The sequence below is a fragment of the Arachis duranensis genome, chromosome 9 (assembly GCF_000817695.3).
Source record: "Arachis duranensis cultivar V14167 chromosome 9, aradu.V14167.gnm2.J7QH, whole genome shotgun sequence".
NCBI classification, from domain to species: domain Eukaryota; kingdom Viridiplantae; phylum Streptophyta; class Magnoliopsida; order Fabales; family Fabaceae; genus Arachis; species Arachis duranensis.
The window spans coordinates 7068710-7090602 of NC_029780.3; the positions used below are offsets into that span (position 1 = coordinate 7068710).

The 21893-nt window shown below is 33.4% G+C and overlaps 2 protein-coding genes across 2 annotated transcripts in view; both read left to right on the forward strand.

Moving 5' to 3' along the window:
• LOC107464332 (probable phospholipid-transporting ATPase 4) overlaps positions 1-4021 on the forward strand; it is a 6754-nt gene extending 2733 nt beyond the window's left edge. The window contains exons 2-9 of the mRNA XM_016083262.3: positions 1-103; positions 187-463; positions 1178-1360; positions 1485-1694; positions 1779-1904; positions 2280-2378; positions 2455-2646; positions 3326-4021. The exon at positions 1-103 is cut by the window's left edge and continues 17 nt beyond it. Of these exons, the coding sequence (XP_015938748.1) occupies positions 1-103; positions 187-463; positions 1178-1360; positions 1485-1694; positions 1779-1904; positions 2280-2378; positions 2455-2646; positions 3326-4021 (1886 nt within the window). The remainder of the gene's footprint in view (positions 104-186; positions 464-1177; positions 1361-1484; positions 1695-1778; positions 1905-2279; positions 2379-2454; positions 2647-3325) is intronic.
• Positions 4022-14519: 10498 nt separating this feature from the next.
• LOC127741502 (uncharacterized) lies at positions 14520-17303 on the forward strand. Its single transcript, XM_052254167.1, has 8 exons — positions 14520-14632; positions 14874-15261; positions 15943-16029; positions 16144-16275; positions 16381-16515; positions 16626-16732; positions 16828-16921; positions 17079-17303. The coding sequence occupies exons 1-8, from the start codon at positions 14520-14522 to the stop codon at positions 17301-17303; spliced, it is 1281 nt and encodes a 426-aa protein (XP_052110127.1).
• The last annotated feature ends 4590 nt before the right edge of the window (positions 17304-21893 follow it).

Here is a 21893-nt window from a genome sequence, read left to right on the forward strand (position 1 = left end):
AACTCTTGAATTTGCTTGATTTCTCAAGTAAAAGAAAACGTATGTCAGTGATTGTGAGAGATGAAGAAGGAAACATTATTCTTATGTGTAAGGGGGCTGACAGGTTAGCTTATAGAGCATGTTATGCATGTTATTCCTTTCTAATATTATTCTTTTAGTGGTGATGAGATGAATTGTTTTATGTAGTATCATATTTGATCGTTTGGCAAAGACTGGAAAAAAGTATTTAGAGTCTACAACTAGACATTTAAATGAATATGGAGAAGCCGGGTTGCGAACACTAGCCTTGTCTTATAAAAGGCTTGATGAGGAAGAATACTCTGCTTGGAACAATGAGTTTCAGAAAGCTAAAACTTCTGTTGGCGTTGACAGAGAAGCAACACTTGAGCGCGTTTCAGAGATGATGGAAAAAGACTTGATTCTTGTTGGAGCTACAGCTGTGGAAGATAAGCTCCAAAAAGGGGTACTAATTCAATACTCATTTAAATTATCTAAAATATTCTATATTCATTTTACTAATATAATTTTTTATGATTATTAAATTAGATTATATTTATAATAATAATTAAAATTATAAAAAATTATGTACACACTAAATTATTTACCAAATTAATTGCTATATATGTATATAAATATGTGTTATTTTATTATTTTAATGTGTATTTTATATTATAACATATATATTATATAAGGCTATATTTGTATTTCGAAATAGGATAAGACAAGACATAATGAATAGAGATAAAAAAATTTTGTATTTTTGCATTCTGTTTAGAGATAAATTAGAATAAATTATGATCATTTAATTTATTTTTAATTTGTTCATTAAAAAAATAAAAATATAATAATAAAAAATATAATTATAAGAAATTGAGAAAGATAATAAAAAATAAAAAATAAGTTGTGTTTTTTATAAGTATTTCTGTGTCTTTTCTGTCATGATGGACACAAAATACACTAATTCAGTGTCTTTAGACACAATGTCTATGTCTATATCTTATTTGTCAAATACGATTTTGTGTCTATGTGTCTCTATCTTAATGTCATGTGCTTGTAAATAAACGGCAGGCAAGTGATTGATTTGATAGTTGATTTTTAATATACTAAAATTCTAATATATATTTGCTTCAAATAATTTTCATCCAAGATCAAGTTTTTTTTTGTTTTAATTTCTTAGGTTCCCCAGTGCATTGACAAACTTGCCCAGGCAGGGCTTAAGATCTGGGTATTGACAGGGGATAAAATGGAAACAGCAATCAACATTGGATTTGCATGCAGTTTGCTACGACAGGGCATGAAGCAGATCTGTATAACTATTCCTAATTTAGATGCAATGCCGGCCAGTGATAGCACCAAAGAGGTACCTTAGCTTTATTTTTCTTGTTTCCAATTTAGATAAAGAGTTTTAATTTCGTCTCTTTTTAAGGGACTTAAGGGTTTCATCTGATGAAGATAGGCCTAGTTCTTTAATTTGACGCACGCAGGCCATCAAAGATAACATTTTGAACCAAATTACGAATGCATCACAAATGATAAAGCTAGAGAAGGATCCTCATGCTGCATTTGCATTAATTATTGATGGAAAAACTTTGACCTATGCTTTAGAAGATGATATGAAGCGCCTATTCCTTGCATTGGCCGTTGATTGTGCATCAGTCATATGCTGTCGTGTCTCTCCCAAGCAAAAGGCATTGGTATGTATGTACCTAAATCTTTTATTTTCATAAATTAATTAAAGTCATTACTTAATTATTAATTTCATAAGCTTTGGTCCTCAGGTAACAAGGTTAGTGAAAGAAGGAACCAAGAAGACCACACTAGCAATAGGTGATGGTGCAAATGATGTTGGCATGATTCAAGAAGCAGATATTGGTGTTGGAATCAGTGGGGTTGAAGGGATGCAGGTTAATTATAATAACTTTAAACGCTTCAAAATATTTATTAAAATGGGTTCAATTTTCAGTGTAACATGGTCTCTCACTCTCTCATTGTACAAATCTAAGACATAAGACAAAAAATAAATATCAAACTTCTTGGCTCATATAAATTATGTCTTGGAAAACCCAATAACTTATTTTTGTGTTGTTGATGACTATGTTTAAAAATGATATAAGAATCTACTTTTGTTTTTGTATTTTTTTTTTTTTGGAATTGTCTGTCTGTTTTGGTTGTTTGATTCTATTTGATTCACTTTAATGTGTTAGTTCTTTTATTTTCCAAAAAAAAAAAATCAAAAATCGAATAACTAATTAAAGCAAAGCTTGGTAACTTGATTTCAGGCGGTGATGGCTAGTGACTTCGCTATTGCTCAGTTTCGGTTTTTAGAGAGACTTCTCGTGGTCCATGGACACTGGTGTTATAAGAGAATTGCACAAATGGTAATTTATTAACAACATTCATTTTCATCATTATTCTCACAAATCTGAACTAACTTGTTAATTGTTATGCATGCAGATATGTTATTTCTTCTACAAGAACATAGCATTTGGACTAACCATATTCTATTTTGAGGCCTTCACAAGCTTCTCTGGTCAATCAGTTTATGATGACTGGTACATGATATTGTTCAACGTTGTTCTAACATCCTTACCTGTCATTTCACTTGGAGTTTTAGAACAAGATGTTCCATCAGAAGTTTGCTTACAGGTTTATCTATCTTTTCTGAAATTTTTTTTTCACAAATGATTTTTCCTAAAAAAGTAGTATGTTAAGTAAAAACATGCAAATGTTAATATGCTAAAATAATTGCAGTTTTTTAAAAATTAATTTACTATTAAAAATAAAAAAATTAAGAAAAATAAAAAATAAAATTCTCTAAATTTTATTTTAACATAAACTATTAATATACAATATAATAAATAAAAGACGTACATGTTTAAATAACAATAAATATAGTACTCTTTACTTAATAAACTTAATTTTGTATCTAATACATTTATTTATGCAAGGGTTTTTTTTTTATTTTGAATTCTAAAAATCAGATGGATCTATTTTTTATTATACTAAAGAAAAAATTTTAAAAACTAATATTACCACTCAATATTACAACCAACATTTAATANGTCTTTAGATAATTATATAAATTATATATTAATTAAATTAAATAATTTAATATATTTAATTAAATTATTATAATATCTCTCGACTATTAATTTCACATCAATCGTACGAAGAATATTCACCTAATATAGTGTTGGTTTCCTGAAGTTGTTCTATACTAAAAGTCTACTTTGTATTGTACTAAAATTTTAAATTCATTGATGAGAATACCCTAACCACTTATTATTGATGAGTTGTTTAACTTGTTGTTGCTGTTTATTTGTAGTTTCCTGCACTGTATCAGCAAGGACCAACAAATTTATTCTTTGATTGGTATAGAATACTGGGATGGATGGCCAACGGTGTTTACTCCTCAATAACCATCTTTTTCTTTAACATCATAATCTTCTACGACCAAGCATTCCGGTCCGACGGTCAAACCGCCGATATGGCCGCCGTGGGCACCTCAATGTTCAGCAGCATCATTTGGGCCGTGAACTGCCAAATTGCCCTAACAATGAGCCACTTCACATGGGTTCAACATGTGTTTGTTTGGGGAAGCATAGCCACTTGGTACATCTTCCTCTTCTTATATGGTGCCCTTTCACCAACATACTCCAAGAATGCCTATAAAATATTGGTTGAATCTCTTGGACCTGCACCCATTTATTGGATAGCAACGTTCTTGATATCAGTTTCTTGCTTCCTTCCATATCTAACTCACATAGCTATCCAAAGATGTTTCAATCCCATGGATCATCATATTATACAAGAGATTAAGTACTACAAGAAGGATATTGAAGATAGACACATGTGGAAGAGGGAGAGATCTAAGGCTAAACAAGAGACAAAGATTGGATTCACTGCAAGAGTTGATGCTAAGATAAGACAGATTAAAGAAAAGTTACATATAAAGCAACAGCAACAACAACAACATTCTACCCTTACCAGTTCAACAACCCAATCACCCTCCTTATTGTAACACAATTTTGGGTAACTTTTTTTTAGGGTTTATCTTGGGACTATTTATTAAGCCATTCTAACTGTTTATATATACAAGTGATTTGTCAAACTGGGATGAACCAATTGATTAAGAGGATGGAGATCATTGTCCCAAGTTTTGTCTTGTTGTTTTGCTTACTAGCTAGAAGGTTACTTCTTTTTTTTTTTTTAAATCTAAAGTAGTTAGGTGTTGGAAAATGGAAGCTAAATTTACAACAATCCTAGTTTTCAAATTAAGTTGATATATATAACTTTTTTAACAGTAGGTTTATACTGTTGTAAATACCAGTTTTTTATTTAATAGGTCAAAAATTGTTATTAAAATTAAACCACTATTATTTCTGGATGACATGAATAGTAATTTTAGAAAATGAGTTAATTTTAAAGATTGATTAATTTGTCACCTAATTATTATTAAAAATGCTATTTGTACACCAAAATCAGTTACTAAAATCAGTCACTAATGTATTTATGTATAAATACATATGTGGTTTAATTTATTTTCAATATGTATTTATATTCTAACATGTGTTTTATACTGGTAGCTGATTTTGATGGCTGATTTTGGTGTACATATAGCATAATCCAATTATTAATTAGAGTAATACTTCAAATAGGTCCCCAAGAAATTTATGATCGGACAGATTTGTCCCCAACAAAATTTAACTAAGATTTTGACTCTGACATTTTTAGTTATACACCAGATATGTCCCCATGTCAGTTTGATCCGGTCAGGACTAACGGTGACCTCCTAAGTGAAAGTTAATGGGCTGACGTGTCAGGTTAACTATGATGTGTCACCTTCAGGACAATTTGGTCCCCATCCAATGCAAGTTGAACAAAATAACGTCGTATTGGATCATAAGGTGAACGACATCGTTTCGTAAAGGACATATTTGTCCCCACCATAGATGGCAGAATTGTGAAATGGCGCCGTTTTAAATGCGGATCTATCTATCTGATGATTGTACTTCTATAAGGACCTATTTGCCTGATAAGCTAATGTTTAGGGACTTATTTGTTTAGGGGTATAATAATTGGGGCATTGATAGTTATAGTTGCGTTTTGTATGTATGTGTTGGCTGTTTAGACAAATTTTAATCTGTATTGATGATCAAATTGTTGGATTGAAAGGTCTCATTATATTTAGATGGATATGCATGAAATCAATTGTGGTGAAATAGTATAAAATAAATACATTACTTTTGATTTGTTTCATCCATTTATCAAAATAGTTACATAACTGATAATCAAAATATTATAACCACACAAGTAGTTAAGTTCAGTAGTAACATAAACCAAATCATACAAAAAAATTTATTTCCTTCAATATATACTAAACCAAATAAACCAATCCAAACAACAAAAGCTTTATTTTCTCCAATATAACAAAATATGGTGTTGAAATCCTTAAAAGCATCATTTCTTCATATCCTGCTTTAATTCCGGTGTTGGAATAAATTTGAACAATCTAAATATTATGCCACTGGTTGCAGCTGCTAGTCATGATCTCAACACTAACACTTCTCTGAGCCTTGGGTTTGATTACTGTTTGCTTTGGAAGTCTAAAAAATTGCTAAGTCTGGAATTAACAAAATTATTATGAGGATGTTTCATACAGATTTCAACATACGTATTAAGTCATTCAAAATTAGCATATCTAGGAATTGTCTAAGATATTTTTTGTGACATGTGGAGGAGAATCTTCAATTTGAGTGTCATAAGAGGGATGATTAGAATTTTATAAGCTAACAAGTCCAGATACATCAGCCTGTATTTTCAATGAAACCAAAAAAGGGTAATGAATATACTTGAGGATAATGTCACCAATTATAAGTCAGATAGGTTCCAACATGAGCTTATCAGGCAAATAGGTTCTCATAAACGCACAATCATCAGACAGATAGGTCTCCATTCAAAATGGCATTGTTTCGCAACTCTACCTTCTATAGTGGGGACGAATCTGCCCTCCACGAAATGACATTGTTCGCCTCATGATCTAATACAACGTCGTTTTGTTCAACTTGGATGGGGATCAAATTATCCTAGAGGTGACACGTCGCAGTTAACCTGACACATCAGCCCGTTAACCTCCACGTAGGAAGTCACCGTTAATTCTGACCAGGTCAAACTGCCATGGAGACGTATCTGGTATATAATTAAAAACGTCAGAGTCAAAATTTTAGTTAAATTTTATTGGGATCATATTTATCCAATCGTAAATTTTTTCGGGACCTCTTTGAAATATTACTCTATTAATTATTAAAAATCTCTCATTAGTAAGCAAATTTAGTTTTTTTTTTAGTTCAACTAATTAAAATTATATTTGGATGGTGGGTAAGTATGTCAATTGCAGTTAGTAAATTTGTTTATTTAATAAACTACTTTTTATAATTATTTTTTTAACAAACGAGTTCAACACAATAAATTAAAGCGACAAAAAAATTATCCCTAGTATCATTTTTGACATAATCATCAATAATTAAAGGGATCCAAGCTACTCCACTCTCTATAGCTGGACAAAGATTTCTGAAAAATCTCTTCTACACCCGCTTTCTTATTATTAAATATCCGTCTGTTCCTTTTTAGCCAAATGTTCCAAATAACGGCAAAGAAGCAGATGAGCCACTTATTGCGCTCCTCTTTTCTGTTAATTAACAACACCTGTCTAACTTTTAAAGTATTTTTTCAGTGAACTCGAAACGGACCACAACCTCCTAAAGTTAAGTAGTCCTTCACATCACACCTGTCAAGTAAACTCATAACCAAGAAACAAGTGGTGAATATGTACAACGTCTTTTTTACACAATACACACATGTTATCACCATGTCTAATAATTCCCAACCTATGCAATCTTTCTTTAGTATTAACTCTTCCTATTAAAGAAAACCAAATAAATAACTCTACTCGTGGTGGAACTAAACTTTTTCATATGGTTCTGGTAAAACTATAGCTTGTGATATCCTCTGGGATTATTTTTGACTGCATCAGCTACACAAAATAGTTAGTTCAAAAAATGCCTTTTGTCAAACTTCCATACAACTCTATCTTGTGTATCATATGCTAGCTTTACAAGCCTTAAAGTCTCGTGTAATTGATCTACTAAATCCAACTTCCATTGGTATAACTCTCGCCTCCACTAAAAGTTTTAAATCTACTCTAATCCATCTCAAAATTCACAATTCCCTATGACAGATCCTCTTTAGTTTGAAATAGAGAAGAGTTTCGAAAAACTCATCTTTAATGAACCACTTTATAACCAGACATCTTCCCAAAAATGAGTCCTCCTTCCATCACCCACCTCCATAGACAACTCAACAATCATATTTTCTCTCACATTATTATTCTTGAACTGTAGCTAATAGATATCCTTCTATGGACCCCCTATACTAGACAAAGTTTGAGCTGATAACATCATATTGGGGTTCAAGTTATAATAAGAACATACAACCTTCTTCCATAATAGACACTCATCTTTTGAAAAATGCCACCACTACTTGAAGAGGAGTGTTGTGTTCCTAACCATAGCATTTTCTATCCCCAACCCACCTAACTTTTTAGGAGCCTGAACTACTTCCCACTTAACCAGCACTAATCCATTTCTACCTTCCTCTTTGTTTTATAAAAATTTTGTTGTAATGAAATCAACTTTTCTGTCACTGACTTCAGCATCTTATGTAGGCTCAAATAGTACACCGACAAGCTATTCAACACAAATTTAACTAACTTACCCGCTTTATTGAGCACTTTTATCTTTCACAAATTAAGTTTCTCCTCTACTTTATCAATTATTGATTTTCAAGTCCTGACCAGCCTTGGGTTCACTCCTAAAGAAATGCCAAGATATCTGACTAGAAAATTTTCCTCCTTACATCCCAACAAGTTGCACATGTTGTAAGTCCACTGCTAATCATAATTGATTGAGATTAAACTTGATTTATTGAAGTTGATACTTAACTCTAACATCACCTCAAAATACCTTAGCAACCTGGCATAGTTTCTGATGGTCTTCTCTTTTGGTGGACAGAATAATATAACGTCATTTGCAAACTAGAGATGTGGCAACTCTATATTATCCTTGACAACTAGCAAAGATGAAATACCTTTATTCGTGACTGTCTTCCTAATATCTTATGCAGAACATCAACAACAAGAACAAATAAAAAAAGGGGCAGTGAATCACCTTGTCTCAAACCCCTCTCCATCTTAAAAAGTTTAGATGGTGAACTATTTATTAGAATCGACATAGAAGCAATATCAATACACTCCTTCACTTATTTCCTCTATCTCCAACTAAAGTCCATCTTCTGTAACACAATATCTATAAAGTTCTATTTTACTGAAAGTCTAATTTTTTTTACTATTATTTTAGAGCTAATTTTATATACACAATCTATCATATTAATTGGTTAGAGATCTTTAATTTCTTTGGTACAATGAACTTAAATACTAAGACCATCCACATAATATTGGAATTAAAAAGCAACTTTGATGACTGAAAGTTTGAATGTTATGTTAGCGTGTTTAAGGATTAAATTAATGCTAATAAAATTGTTAGTGTGAATATGTACCATAAATGTTAATAGATATTTGAGGAAACAATTTTATTTCAAATATGGGAAGTGCTACGTAGCCAAAAAAAGACTATATTATAGATATAGTACAAACTAAATTTCACTCTCATGATAAGAGAGTGTACTCCACTTGCTTATCAATAACATACTTATCACCGTTTCTTCTTCTTCATTCCTATAGTAATTAATTTCATTCCTAAAATTAATTTTTGCCTCATCTCAATCAAATCCCTAAAAATCTCTCATCAACATTTAATTCTAATAAAATGCAATTTCAGTCCAGTAAATTAACATCTAAATATACGAAAAAATTACATAGAGTTAAAGATCAAAACTTTTCTCCCCCTTTTCATTCCTTCCATAACCCCAGGAACCAGAAAAACGAAAAGATGCAGGGAGGAGAAACCCAGCAGCAAGATCATCGGAGCATTCTATAGCATTGTATCCGATTCATATAGGTATGTTATTTAGTATAATTTTTCCGTTAATTGGCATGTTAAGAGTACAGTATCTGTTGTTGCATGTGGTTGGAGTTGATGTTAAGGATGAAAGTTTTGATTTTTATCTCATGGTGATGGGTTTGAGAATAGGAAAAAGGGAATAGCCGAAAAAAGATCACGTTTTGGGAGTAAAGATGAAGGGAAGGTAGCAGAAAAGGGGTGTTTTCGTTGTTTCCCGGCGCCTCTGTTCTGCAATAACACGCCGTTTCGTGTTTCGTCCTCTAATCCCTTTTTCTTCTGCGCCATTCTCGCACCCAAGGTTTCAACGCAATTTCCAGTTCTCACTTTCACAATCTCATCTTCACCATATTCGCATTCACTGGCGTTTTTTCCTCGGTAAGTAAAATCCTTTTCTTGCTCGCTCGGTTTCTCTTTTTGGGCTTTGGACTTTGATTATCTGAAAGCTTTTTCTGTGAAACTCATTGAATCATTTTGCAATGTGAATGACATGCTCTGATTATATGTTACAGTATATGTTACTCTTGAATCTTGATACTGTGTGTTAGGTGGAGTTGTATATTTTTTTGTTTTTATTTTGGAAGAGAATATTTCCTCTTAATTGATTATGGATATGGCAAGACACCATTCAAAAATTCTTGTCGTAACTCCTCAATGGGATTTGGTGTATCTTTCATAGATGTTATACAATATGACAATCTATTTATGAAAAGACCTTATATCAATATTTTAATTTCCCATTTTCTATGAATATTTTTTTAACAATTGAAAAAAAATGCTATGAACTTGTTTGGGTGCATTGTGATTAAGCATCAAAATCAGGCTAAGTCAAACCGTGATAAGTAGACATCAATTTTCTGGTGTGTCATGGTTCCCTTATTTTTTATATGTTTTGTGGTTTGAATAAGTATTTTTCATATTTGGTGTTGTGCTTTCTTTCAAGAAATTAATACAATGACAAATACGAAGCAGCCATTTCGTTCAAGTTGCCTCCATATTTCAAAAGTCTCCACTGGAAAAGCTGAGCATCTCATAGCTTATCTCCGACTCCTCTAGGTATGTTATATAGTTTTATCTTTCTATTAATTATGTTTTATGTGTGTTAACGATGTTAACGATGAAATTTTTGTTCTTTATCTCACTTGGAGGGGTTTTGAAAATGGAAAAAACTTGCAAAGATGGTATTTTGGGCTGGAGATGAAGAGAAGGCACCAAAAAAGGATTTTTTTATCATGTGTGTCACTTAGATTATGTATTTGTTAGTAGTTGACTAATTATGGTAGTTAACTATGGTGGGAGTACATTAGGAGTACTTAAAGTTATTGGTAATTTATTAATTTTTTTCATTCATGTGAAAGAAAAAAATCCTTCTAGATACGGTTCAATAGAGATGTTATGCCTTGATTTTTTTTAGTTTGAATTGCTTTAACTTTATAAAATGTTGAGTTGGAATTTTGCATGAAATTTTTTAGTGTGAACATACATACATATATGATTATTTAAGTAATGGTATGTAGTTAAACAAATTAAACTGATTTTTGATTAGTTACTTCTATTTTGATTTGGTTGATCTTGTGACGGTTAAAGAGCTTGATAGCAACTTTATGACCGGTTGGTAAATTTTGAGCAATTCTAACCTTATCAAAACTCTCCAAGTCCAATCACTTTTCCTAACTTATAATTCCAAACAAATATTTTTACACCTCCATCCATTCCTTAATTATCTCCACTACTAACAAAATCAAATATCATAGAACCCTCGATCACCAAAGAGAGAGACAGAGAGCCGTAATGAATTGGGGAAGGGAAGAATATAATAGACAGCGATGGAGACTAATAAAAATTGTTGTCTATATTTCTTCTTATTCTTCCACCACCAATGCTTGTATCCATCAGCATAGAATAAAAGACAAAAATTTTTATCATTTTCTATTCTTTATTAATTATTTTTAATGTTAAATATAAAAAAAATATACAGGAAAAATACAGTACTTGTAAATGGTACGTATAACGTTGTTCATTTTCCTATATGAAAGTATGGGTTTTGTAATTTGGGACCATTCAAATTAAATAACATAAATTACTATTAGTTATATATATATAGTCAAAATATATAATTACACCTTCTGAAATAAAATAAAGTTTATTTACTCTCTATAATAATTTACATGATGTTAGTTACTCTACTTTCGTTACTACTTTTTATTATTTTTTTATTCATTTTTTATTTTTGATTAACTTTAACCCTTGTATTGTTATATATTGCTTAGCGTTAATGTTAAAACATTTAAACTTGAATCTGATATTTATTTTAAGTACTAACTAGGACAGATGACTTAGATTTTGTCAACGAAATTTAAAACTCCCTATAATAAGTTCAATAATTAATAATTTGTGACTTATATATTCATCATACACCTAAATTGTGTTCTTTGCAATTCTATACATTAGAATTTGAAAAAGAATACAGCTATTTAAATTTTTTTGTATGCAAAAAAGCAGGTTTAAAGTGTGCCAAAGGGATCTGACAAATGGGTTTGGGCATCATGATGTCTAATAAATTATAAACAATAATAATATTGGCGTATCTATGCTATTGATAAATATGTTGGTATGTTAATGATTAATTTAAGTGAGTTATTTGAGTATATATAGCAGTTGTTTGTGAACAGGTGTTCGAAAAACAAGAAGTAGCTATGGCTCGTACCAGAAGCAAAAAAGAGACACAGAAGTATAACAATCCCAAAAGAAGATCGCAAAAAAAATTGTTGGACCAAAAAAGGTACCTTGGATGATTAGCGGTGAATTAACTGTAAACTTGGGATATTGTGTTTTGATAGTAAATGCTAAATCCCACATTCTCCTTCGTTGTTACTTTGTGCTGATTATGAATTTTTGTGTAGAAAACATTAGTATCTAGGTGCTCGCCATGTTGCGTGGCTTCAGTTATGAAGCAATTAGACTCAGGCGCGGGTAGAGAGAAACTAATGGAGGTGCAGAACATGGGACTTGGCTGGCTGCAATATGTTCCTGAATGGGCTGTCAACCAAGATATGATGGTTGCATTAGCATCATCATATAGTCGGGATGAGAATTCCTTGATCGTCGGAAGAAGAAAAATTCTCATATCAGTTGAATTAATTGCACGGTGTTTTGGACTACCGAACCATGGTACGCAATTCTCAAATAAAATAGGGAGAAAAGGGAAAAAAATATCCACAGTACTTTCGTTGACTATATGTTTTCGGTTAAATTAGCCATTAAATATTTGGACTGCATCGACTCAATTTTGTGCTTGACAGGGGATAGTTTCAAAAGTCCAAAAACAGCAGCAGAGCACCGACTTGTTAACAGCTTCACAGGAAAGACACAAGCAGATTTGAAAATGGATGTTATCACATGCTCGATGCAGTCCGATGTCGATAGAATCAACTTCCGGAGACAGTTTATCATGTTGATAGCCAAGTGTTTCTTCTTTCCCTCGCTGAAAGCCACTGTTTCAGACATACATATACGCGCTGCCATTGATGTATCGAACCCAAGGAAGATGTATTGGGCGAGGTACATTTATGATTTTTTAATTGAGGGAGTTTTGAGATTTCAGGATGTAGGGAAGAAAACAGTTGATGGATGTATGTTCACATTATTGGTGAGCCATATATCCCTAACCTTTGATTTGTTGTGTGTTATTTTATAGTATACCTTGTTTATAGCAATTATTATAACTTTCAGATTATATATCTCCATGCTGACAAGCATGGAGATTTAGGAAGATATAATGGGAGAGAACCGTGGATCAGAGACTGGTCGCTTGTTGATCTAAAGAAGATGGATGAAGAGGAAAGCACATCTCACTCGGTGAGACATAAGTGTGAAAGATATGTTAATCGGATCACTGCTTTTAAGCTCTAACGTGAATAAAACTTATACGTTGTCCACTGTAGGGGCTTCTAAATTTAATTGAAAAGATGTATGGGTCACCGAAAAAGCACAATCGTGTATCAAAGAGAAGATGCATCAAGAAAAAACAAAGTCTGATAGAAAGACTCGTAAAGAAGCTCCCACGGTAGATGAAAACGAGACCGACATACCGGCTGACCATGCATCACTTGCTGAATTTGATCAACAACCTTCCAAAAAAAGGCAATTCAAAGATTTATTACTTTTGTTATAAACTTTTATTGCTCTAACATGTGTCTTTTTAATATTATTATAGTATAAATAAATATCTTTTAGATTTTGTGTCTTTTTAATCATATATAAAGTTTTACCATGTATAGAGTAATTCATTATTTATCTAATTTTAGAAGTGTGATATTGATGCTGTAGTTGGTAAATCTATATTTTAAAAACTGTTGGAGATACTTATTTTGAGCATGGCAATAGACATTACACATGTAAATACATCTTTTCCTGTTTTAGCATTAATTCCATAACATAATAAATTTGATGACTATGTGTCCTCTCCTGTTAAGTAATACCAATACTAGTGACTTTAAATAGTATTACGAATAGCTAAATCTTGTCTCATTAGTTTGGATGTTATGTATATTATACTCCTGATGTTATTCGTGTGGCTTTCTGGATGTTAACTGATTTAAATTACGGAAGTTATTGTCCATTCTGTACTATAATTGGGTATACTAGATTTACTTGGTCGGATTATATTTGTGCTAGGTGACCTTTTTAATTATCACTTATAGTTGTTCATCTTCCAATTTATTTAAACAGAAAATGTAGCCAAGCTTCACAAAACGGATGCATTGAGGGGGATAAAATGTTTATAAACAAGACATGTATCAAAATGCCTACGGGGGAGGAGACATTGGCCGACATGCCAGTGGTAAATGCAACAGATGATAATGTTAAGGACGGGCATTCAAAGGAAAGGCAAGTTTTTGAATTTTTAGTTATCGTATGAAGTTTTAATGCTTTAACTTGCCTCATTGTAATAATATACTAGCATAATTTTTTTTGGGCAACTGCGTTGACATAATTTATCATTATATTTGTTTGCATATAACATTTTACCATATATAAAGTAATTTTAATATACGTTACCTACGTATAATATTGTGCTTATTTGAGAAGAATGGCAAAATTAGGGGTTGTAACTGGTATATTTATCTTGAATAGGAGTTTGATTATCTAATATTTTATCATTTAAATTTGGATGTTATGCGTGCCTCATACCCGATGTTATCTTTCTAGCATTATGGTTGCTAACTGGTTGGCTATGTGGATGTTACTATCCATTCTTTACTTTATTCTGCAGGAAGAAGCTTTGGGTAAACTTTAGATTTAACATCATTTAGGAATTTAAGCATACTACATTTACTTGATTAACTCATATTTGTATCAGGTGTCTTTTGTTATTATCACTTATAGGTGCTCAACTTCTAATTTATTTAAGAGTCCCAAAACAGGTCCATTAGGGGGAATACTATGAGTATGAGGTGGACATGTCCTGAAATGCCCAAAGGGGATGAGACAATGTCTGACACACCTGTTGAAAACGGAATAGATGATAATGTTGATGAAGGACCTTCGAATCAAAGGCAAGTTAGATAGATGATTTTAACAATAATACGAATTATTGAAGATTATAGTAGTTGCATGACTCTTTTACTTCTGACTCTTTCCTTCTTTTGAGGTGAAATGTTTAATCAATAATAGATGTTATCCATATAATCTTATGCTGGTTACACAACTTTCTTTATTTTAGTTTTGGCCCAGATAAGAGCACTTAATTGTTAAGAGCACTCAGTTAAGAGCACTTAATTGTTAATGACTGTGCAGGGAATCCGGAGAGCTTGCAATGGTAGTATATGTTGCACCAGAGGACCCAGCTCAAGTAGACTTTTCAATCCCGTCATTCTCGCTTGGCATCACTCAGATGCACATACTAGACTCACCGCCCAGATCTCCGGTAACAAATGATCAAAATGCGACTCCGGAACCTGAATCACCAGAAAACATAAAAACAAAAGCTGTGGTGGACACACTAATGCCATCTGGGGGTGTTGCAAGGCCGACAGGTGATGACATGAACATGATATACAAGTGGGTGACAGATCGGAGGGGTGCAAAGAATACCACACTTGCGTGGATTCGCAATGGCGATGATGTTCAGCTACAGCGAGCAGATCTTCAATCACTGGGATGGCGTAGAAGAGTAAGCGATACGGTAAGAGCAAACAAAAAAATATGACTCTTTTACTTCTGACTCTTTCCTTCTTTTGAGGTGAAATGTTTAATCAATAATAGATGTTATCCATATAATCTTATGCTGGTTACACAACTTTCTTTATTTTAGTTTTGGCTCAGATAAGAGCACTTAATTGTTAAGAGCACTCAGTTAAGAGCACTTAATTGTTAATGACTGTGCAGGGAATCCGGAGAGCTTGCAATGGTAGTGTATGTTGCACCAGAGGACCCAGCTCAAGTAGACTTTTCAATCCCGTCATTCTCGCTTGGCATCACTCAGATGCACATACCAGACTCACCGCCCAGATCTCCGGTAACAAATGATCAAAATGTGACTCCAGAACCTAAATCACCAGAAAACATAACAACAAAAGCTGTGGTGGACACACTAATGCCATCTGGGGGTGTTGCAAGGCCGACAGGTGATGACATGAACAGGATATACAAGTGGGTGACAGATCAGAGGGGTGCAAAGAATACCATACTTGCGTGGATTCGCAATGGCGATGATGTTCAACTGCAGCGAGCGGATCTTCAATCACTGGGATGGCGTAGAAGAGTAAGCGATACGGTAAGAGCAAACAAAAAAATTGTAATAAATTGCTATGTATGTGTTATGCATTAAAGTGCCATGAAAATGTAATACGTTTATTCTATTCAGGTGGTTGATTACTGCTGTGCCATGTTCAATACTTCGAGCAACGCAAGGTTTTGCACGCATTTTTACTGTATTCCACCGAGACTAATGGTTAGTGCAATCTTTCCTTACCCACTTAATATTAATTAATACCATAATTGCCTCGGTGAAGGATACTCTAAATTATTACTTTAGGTGTTTAACTAATGCAAAATGGGTTTACAGGCCATAATATTGACTGATGATAACATTGAACGATTTGCCGGGACGAACACTGGTTTTGTCCCTGTTCTTAGCAAATTCATGGGCCGCGGGCAGCACTGGTTCGATGCGGAGAAAGCGAAAAAAGTTGATTATGTCAGTAATTTATATACTTACTAATCCACACACAAAATCTATTTTTTCATTACAAGAATATGGAAAAAATAACTATATACTAACATGCTTTATTCAACGATGAAGTGGTTTGTTCCAGTGTACCGAGATGATCACTGGTGGCTATATGTACTCCATCGGAAGACTGATAACCTATGGGTGTTAGACTCTATGCACAATGGCCCACACTCGGAGCGCCGAGAGAAAATAGATAAATATGTAGTAAGTGAGAATAGATTTGATGATGCATATTTTTTCGGGTGTTAGGTGTTGCCTTCCATGTTTTTTTCTTCTATTTTCCTCCCTAATTTTTTCTCTCTGGCTTGTCGAAGGGCTTTCTTCTCCAAGAGTTGGCAGCAACTGTAGACTCGAATGTAGTATTCACAGCTGAGGGCTATGAATGTTGCTATGAAACAAGGCTCCAAAAACAGCCTAATGGGTAAGTCTAGAGGTGAAAACAAAGAAGGGATTAAAAAATTAACCCACACAAATTTTAATATGTTGGCACGACTTTTTGTCATTTGTGTTACATAGGTGGGACTGTGGCGTATACGTCATTAAATGGATGGAAATGTGGGATCCAAAGAGCTTGGCAGAGGATGAATTGAATATGCCTATTTGGACGACGGTTAGTGAAATCCAAAACATATGTTGATGCTTATTTGCATATTTAATAATTGATAAATAACTCTTCTTGGATGAATTCTACTTATGCTGGCTGGATTTATATTTGCTTCTTTAGTGTATTCTATACCAAACACAAATACATCTGTATGTGACCACAGGCCCATCTGCAACAAATTCGAAAAGAAATTGTAACTGACATTCTAATTTGTAAAGACAACATCTCTAGGAGTGAGGTAGATGGTGTACTCAATGTACCATGTCGTCATGTGGAGGATAAGGGAAAGAAAAAAACTCTTGAAGATCCTTGGACGAACCCACGGATAAGATCACTGGTTCGAAGGGCAGAACTGGCTAAGAAAGCCAAACGGAACTATAAGCCATAAATTGAGATTAGAGTTGGTCGGTGTGTGTTTTTTGTTAATTTGATTTCAGGATTTAGTGGATGTTATTTTTATATATAGATGGATGTTATCGGATATAAACCAAAACCGGGTGCATCTTTTTTAAAGGGAAACCTATATTGGGTAGCAGGTTAAATATATTCACAAATAATTGATTAGGACTAGAGTTGCTATGTGTATTTACGGTTGATATGCTTGCAGAATTTACGTAATTTTATCATGAAATATTTGCGAAAGATTTTGGATTTGGACTGGATAAAAAAAATACAATAATTCAATATCCCAGTTAATATTTATGTATAAAAAATTATTTTTAAATTGTTAGTTTATTTTTTTCTACATGTTTGGCTTGTTTTTGCTCAAATCGAGAACACGTTGACTGAATTTTGAATTATCTTTCCAATATACAATTATCCATGCTTAACAAGCAGCTAAAAATATTTATGCCCAAGCAATAAATGCTCGATCGTGGATGTTATTCTAATAAATTAAAGGATGTTATTGGATGTAAATAAAATACATGTCTGGATATGACTTTTTGATGTCTAATTTTTTAAATAATAAAAGAAGGACCTTATTATGTACGGATACTTTTGGATATTCAAATTTAAACTTCATGTATTGCACCACATTATCGTAATGATTAAATTATCAACTAAACATTTATTATTTTTTAATATTAGTAACAAATAATGACGGTAACAAAGAGTAAAAGAATAAAAAAGTTGTATATTAGTTGCCCAAGTCTGTTATTGTATTTTGTTTAATAATGGTAGATGAAGCAGTAGCAAGTTAAAATAAAGTTGAGTATAGTGATTTACATAAAATAAATCCAATAAACCACCAAAATCATGATAACGTGAAATAAAGTTGAAGCATAGGCAAAGTACAAAGTAGTTGTTAAACTCTAATGCTTATGATATGTAGCGATGTTAAACTTCGAATCCTCCAAGAATGCTTCCTGTGAAAAAAATTCAAAAACAAAACAAAAGAGGAAACAATTAGTAAATGGACATGACATTAATGCTATGAAAAATACACTAGGTACACATACACAATTGTTCAGCGTTATGGAATGAATTCAATAGTGATATGAAGGAGCCAGAGTGCATAGCCAAATTGTCTGTCATTTCTGAACAAGCCGGTTGCGTATCTTTGTAGGAAGTTGCCACATTTGTAGGAGATGGTTGTGCATTACCATTAGGTCCCTTAACACACAAATCATATTGAAAGATAACATCATCACTTATTATCCATTCAACCAACTTAAAATAAACAAATAACGTGAAAAGGGGGGTAGATCTCATATTTACCTTGTTGTGATTGTGAGTGTTCTTGTTTTTGCGTGCCCTCTTTTTAATAGATTTTTCCAGATCTGCCCCAAGTCTGGTGGAAGTTGGACGACCTTGCGTAGGAACACGACGTGGGCCATGTAGCTCATCCATGCTAACGGGACACTCATCATGCGTATGTGAGTAAATCGCACTTGGTACATGTGCAGCTTGATGCTCGAATTCCTTGTGTTCTCTGAGCTTCTCCCGAGCACTGTCCATGGCATCACGCAATATAGCAGCAACCTCTGGAGTAGCCACAAAATCCTGAGCGATGTTGTAAAAATCAGAACACAATTGCCTAAAAATTGTCATGCTTTCATCAGAACGGTCCATGTCAATGCTACTCCTGATGTATGTGTGTCTCCGACTAACATTCTTACTCCATCGGGATAGAATGTATTGTGAGGACACTGCTGTCACACGAAAATGTAGAAGAACAGCAAGAATGTGGCAGCATAGAATACCATTCGATTGGAACATAAAGCAATCACATTGAACGTCTGATGACTGCGAGCAATACATGACTTGGTATTTGCTGTACACTGACATGTCAAACACCATCTTTTGTTGGTCAACTTCACAAACTATACTTGTGCCATGATGGTTGATTAAGGAGATGTCACAATCGGCCTTTTTTATAAATTGATCCTGAACGTCTCGAAACATGGAGTTTGTATATTCTCTCTGGAACTGCTTCTCTATTGGTGAGCTGGAAACACAAGGGATAATACCCCTTAAATCAGCAGCGTCACACTCAAGCTCCTTTTGCTCCTTGTCTATAACACAGTTTTGGTATTGGCGAACAAATTGCAACAAAGAGCTCTTACTGTTTAAGTACTTATCAAAAACTGAATGCATGCTCTCATTACGCTATGTGCTCCTCATGCCAGTCCAGAATTCGTCCTTGAAAAATACTGGCACCCACATGTGTCGGTCAGTAAACATATCTGCAAATGAACAGGAAAAACCAAAAAATGCAAAAAAAAACAAAAAATAGCGTCGGTTAACCTCTAAGTGCAACATCCATAATGACAATAAAATAACATCTATAAAGTAGCCACACAGAGGCAGCAAGGAACCAGAAGATTATACTACCATTTAGCCACCTAGAATTGTGGAGGTCATACTCTTCAATAAAATCGTGCCAATCTCTCTCAAATGAGTCCTTAGATTTGGATTCAAACACAATCCTCTTCATGCATGTGATGAGCTGATCGAAATGACGGTAACCTACCAGCTTGTTTGGTATCTTGTTTAGGATATGCCATATGCACCATCTATGGCGTGTGTGTGGTAATGTGGTCTCTAATGCAGAACGCATCTGCATCGATTGGTCTGTTATAACACATATGGGGGCCTTACCCATACACTTCAACCAAGTACAAAAAAGCCATTCGAATGTACGAGTGTCCTCATTCCGCAATAATGCGCACCCAAGAGGCGTAGACATCCCATGGTGGTTGACACCTACGAAAGACCCAAACGACATGTCGTACCTAAACAATGAAAATATAAAAACATGATATATAGGTGGAAACTCCAAATGCCGTGGATGGAAAAAAGTCTAATTAAGTACAACAGAAAAAATAATAATTCCATACCTAATAGTCTTGTAAGTAGTGTCAAACGTCACGACATCACCAAAATATTCTCATGCAGCTCTACACCGAGCATCGGCCCAAAACACATTTCTAATGCTATGGTTTTCGTCCACATCTATTTCAAAGAAAAAGTTTGGATTGAGCTCCTTCATCCGTGAGAAGTGCTTAAGTAACTCTTTTGGATCCGTCTCATCCCCGGAAATGCGTAAGTGACGACTAATGTAATTTCTAACATCCTTCTCTGTAAAGGTGAGGTTGGCAGGGCCACCGACTGCATTGGCTAGTGCCTGGTACGTCTTACTCGGTCTAATGCCAGCTTGGTCATTTTGCTGTATCAGGTCCTTCACATGCATACTTAGCTGACGGTTTGCTGAGAACATTCCAGATAGCTTCGGATTAAGCGGGTGTGAGTGGGATACCTCTACTCGAGAAATTCTCCACTGCCCTGTCATTTTATCTAATGCCAAATAGCAACGGGCTTTGCAGTTTGTTGAGGCCACTGTTTTCCTTCTCTGGGGTGCCTTTACACGGGATGTGCGGTATCCATCTCTGTTACAATGCAAAGCTTGATTAACAACCACCCTCTGATCGTTTATGGTCTCCCAGCCGGTGGTTCTTATTTTGACGACAAATCCAGTCCTAGCCGCATATCGGTAATAATATGCACGCGCATCTTCTAATGTGCCGAAGCACATTCCCTCCTCGGGATCTACATCCTCGTCACCAATGGCTTGGTTTATGACCTGGAAAAAAAAACAAAGAAAGAAAAAAAAAACAAATGAAACTCTACATAATAGTTAACTATACAAAAGTGGCTAATTTCACTATCGAGTATAACAAATAAAACACAATACTATACTTTTAGGTCCTAATTTCGTTTTATTATGTATGTTAACGTAGATGTTAACTTCATATAATTATTTTTGGATTTACGTATATTTTTTATTTTTTTATTTAAATTCTCTATTATATTTTAAGTAATTTAAAATTAAATATTATAAAAAAAGTTATTGTTTATCAAAATACTTATTTCTATGATTTATCTCTCATTTAAATTAAAACACAGACAAGAGGATGAAAACATCTATGTCCTAACGTTTCTTTTGGAGAACAGGCGCAATGGTTGCTTATGTGTTCCAATAATAATAATAATAATAATAATAATAATAATAATGATAATGATAATGATAATAATAATAAAAGATATCAATTATCAAAGGCATAAACGACAAAAAAAAGGGCATATTTATGAAAATGAAAGAGGAATAAGACGGAAGACATAGTAGGGACCATAGCTTCTATTTCTCCAGATTTTGTTTTAAAATCTTTCAAATAAATTTTCTCTAAAAAGTATTTTATCTTAAATAGTTAGATTATAGAATAAGTCCAAAGTTGTTTTTCAATATTTTTATTAACTCGAATTTTGATTTAAAAAATCATTTTGTAATTCTTTGACAAAATTAAAGGTAAAATTTACAATTTGAGAATTGAATGAAATTCTAAATTAATTAGAATATCAATGAATGCTATGTATACGAAAGAGTGATGATATATGATAGTCTTGGTTATATTGTTTGTGATGATGCTAAAACTTATTTGCCGGTGCAAATAATTTTTTTTTGAGATAAATAGCAAAC

What these genes read in the sequence shown, in the direction of transcription:
- LOC127741502 (XM_052254167.1), top strand. Translation starts at nt 14,520, where the DNA reads ATGAGTATGAGGTGGACATGTCCTGAAATGCCCAAAGGGGATGAGACA. An exon ending in AAGCGAAAAAAGTTGATTAT is followed by an intron (nt 16,276 to 16,380) that starts GTCAGTAATTTA and finishes TCAACGATGAAG; the next exon opens with TGGTTTGTTCCAGTGTACCG. An exon ending in CTCCAAAAACAGCCTAATGG is followed by an intron (nt 16,733 to 16,827) that starts GTAAGTCTAGAG and finishes TGTGTTACATAG; the next exon opens with GTGGGACTGTGGCGTATACG.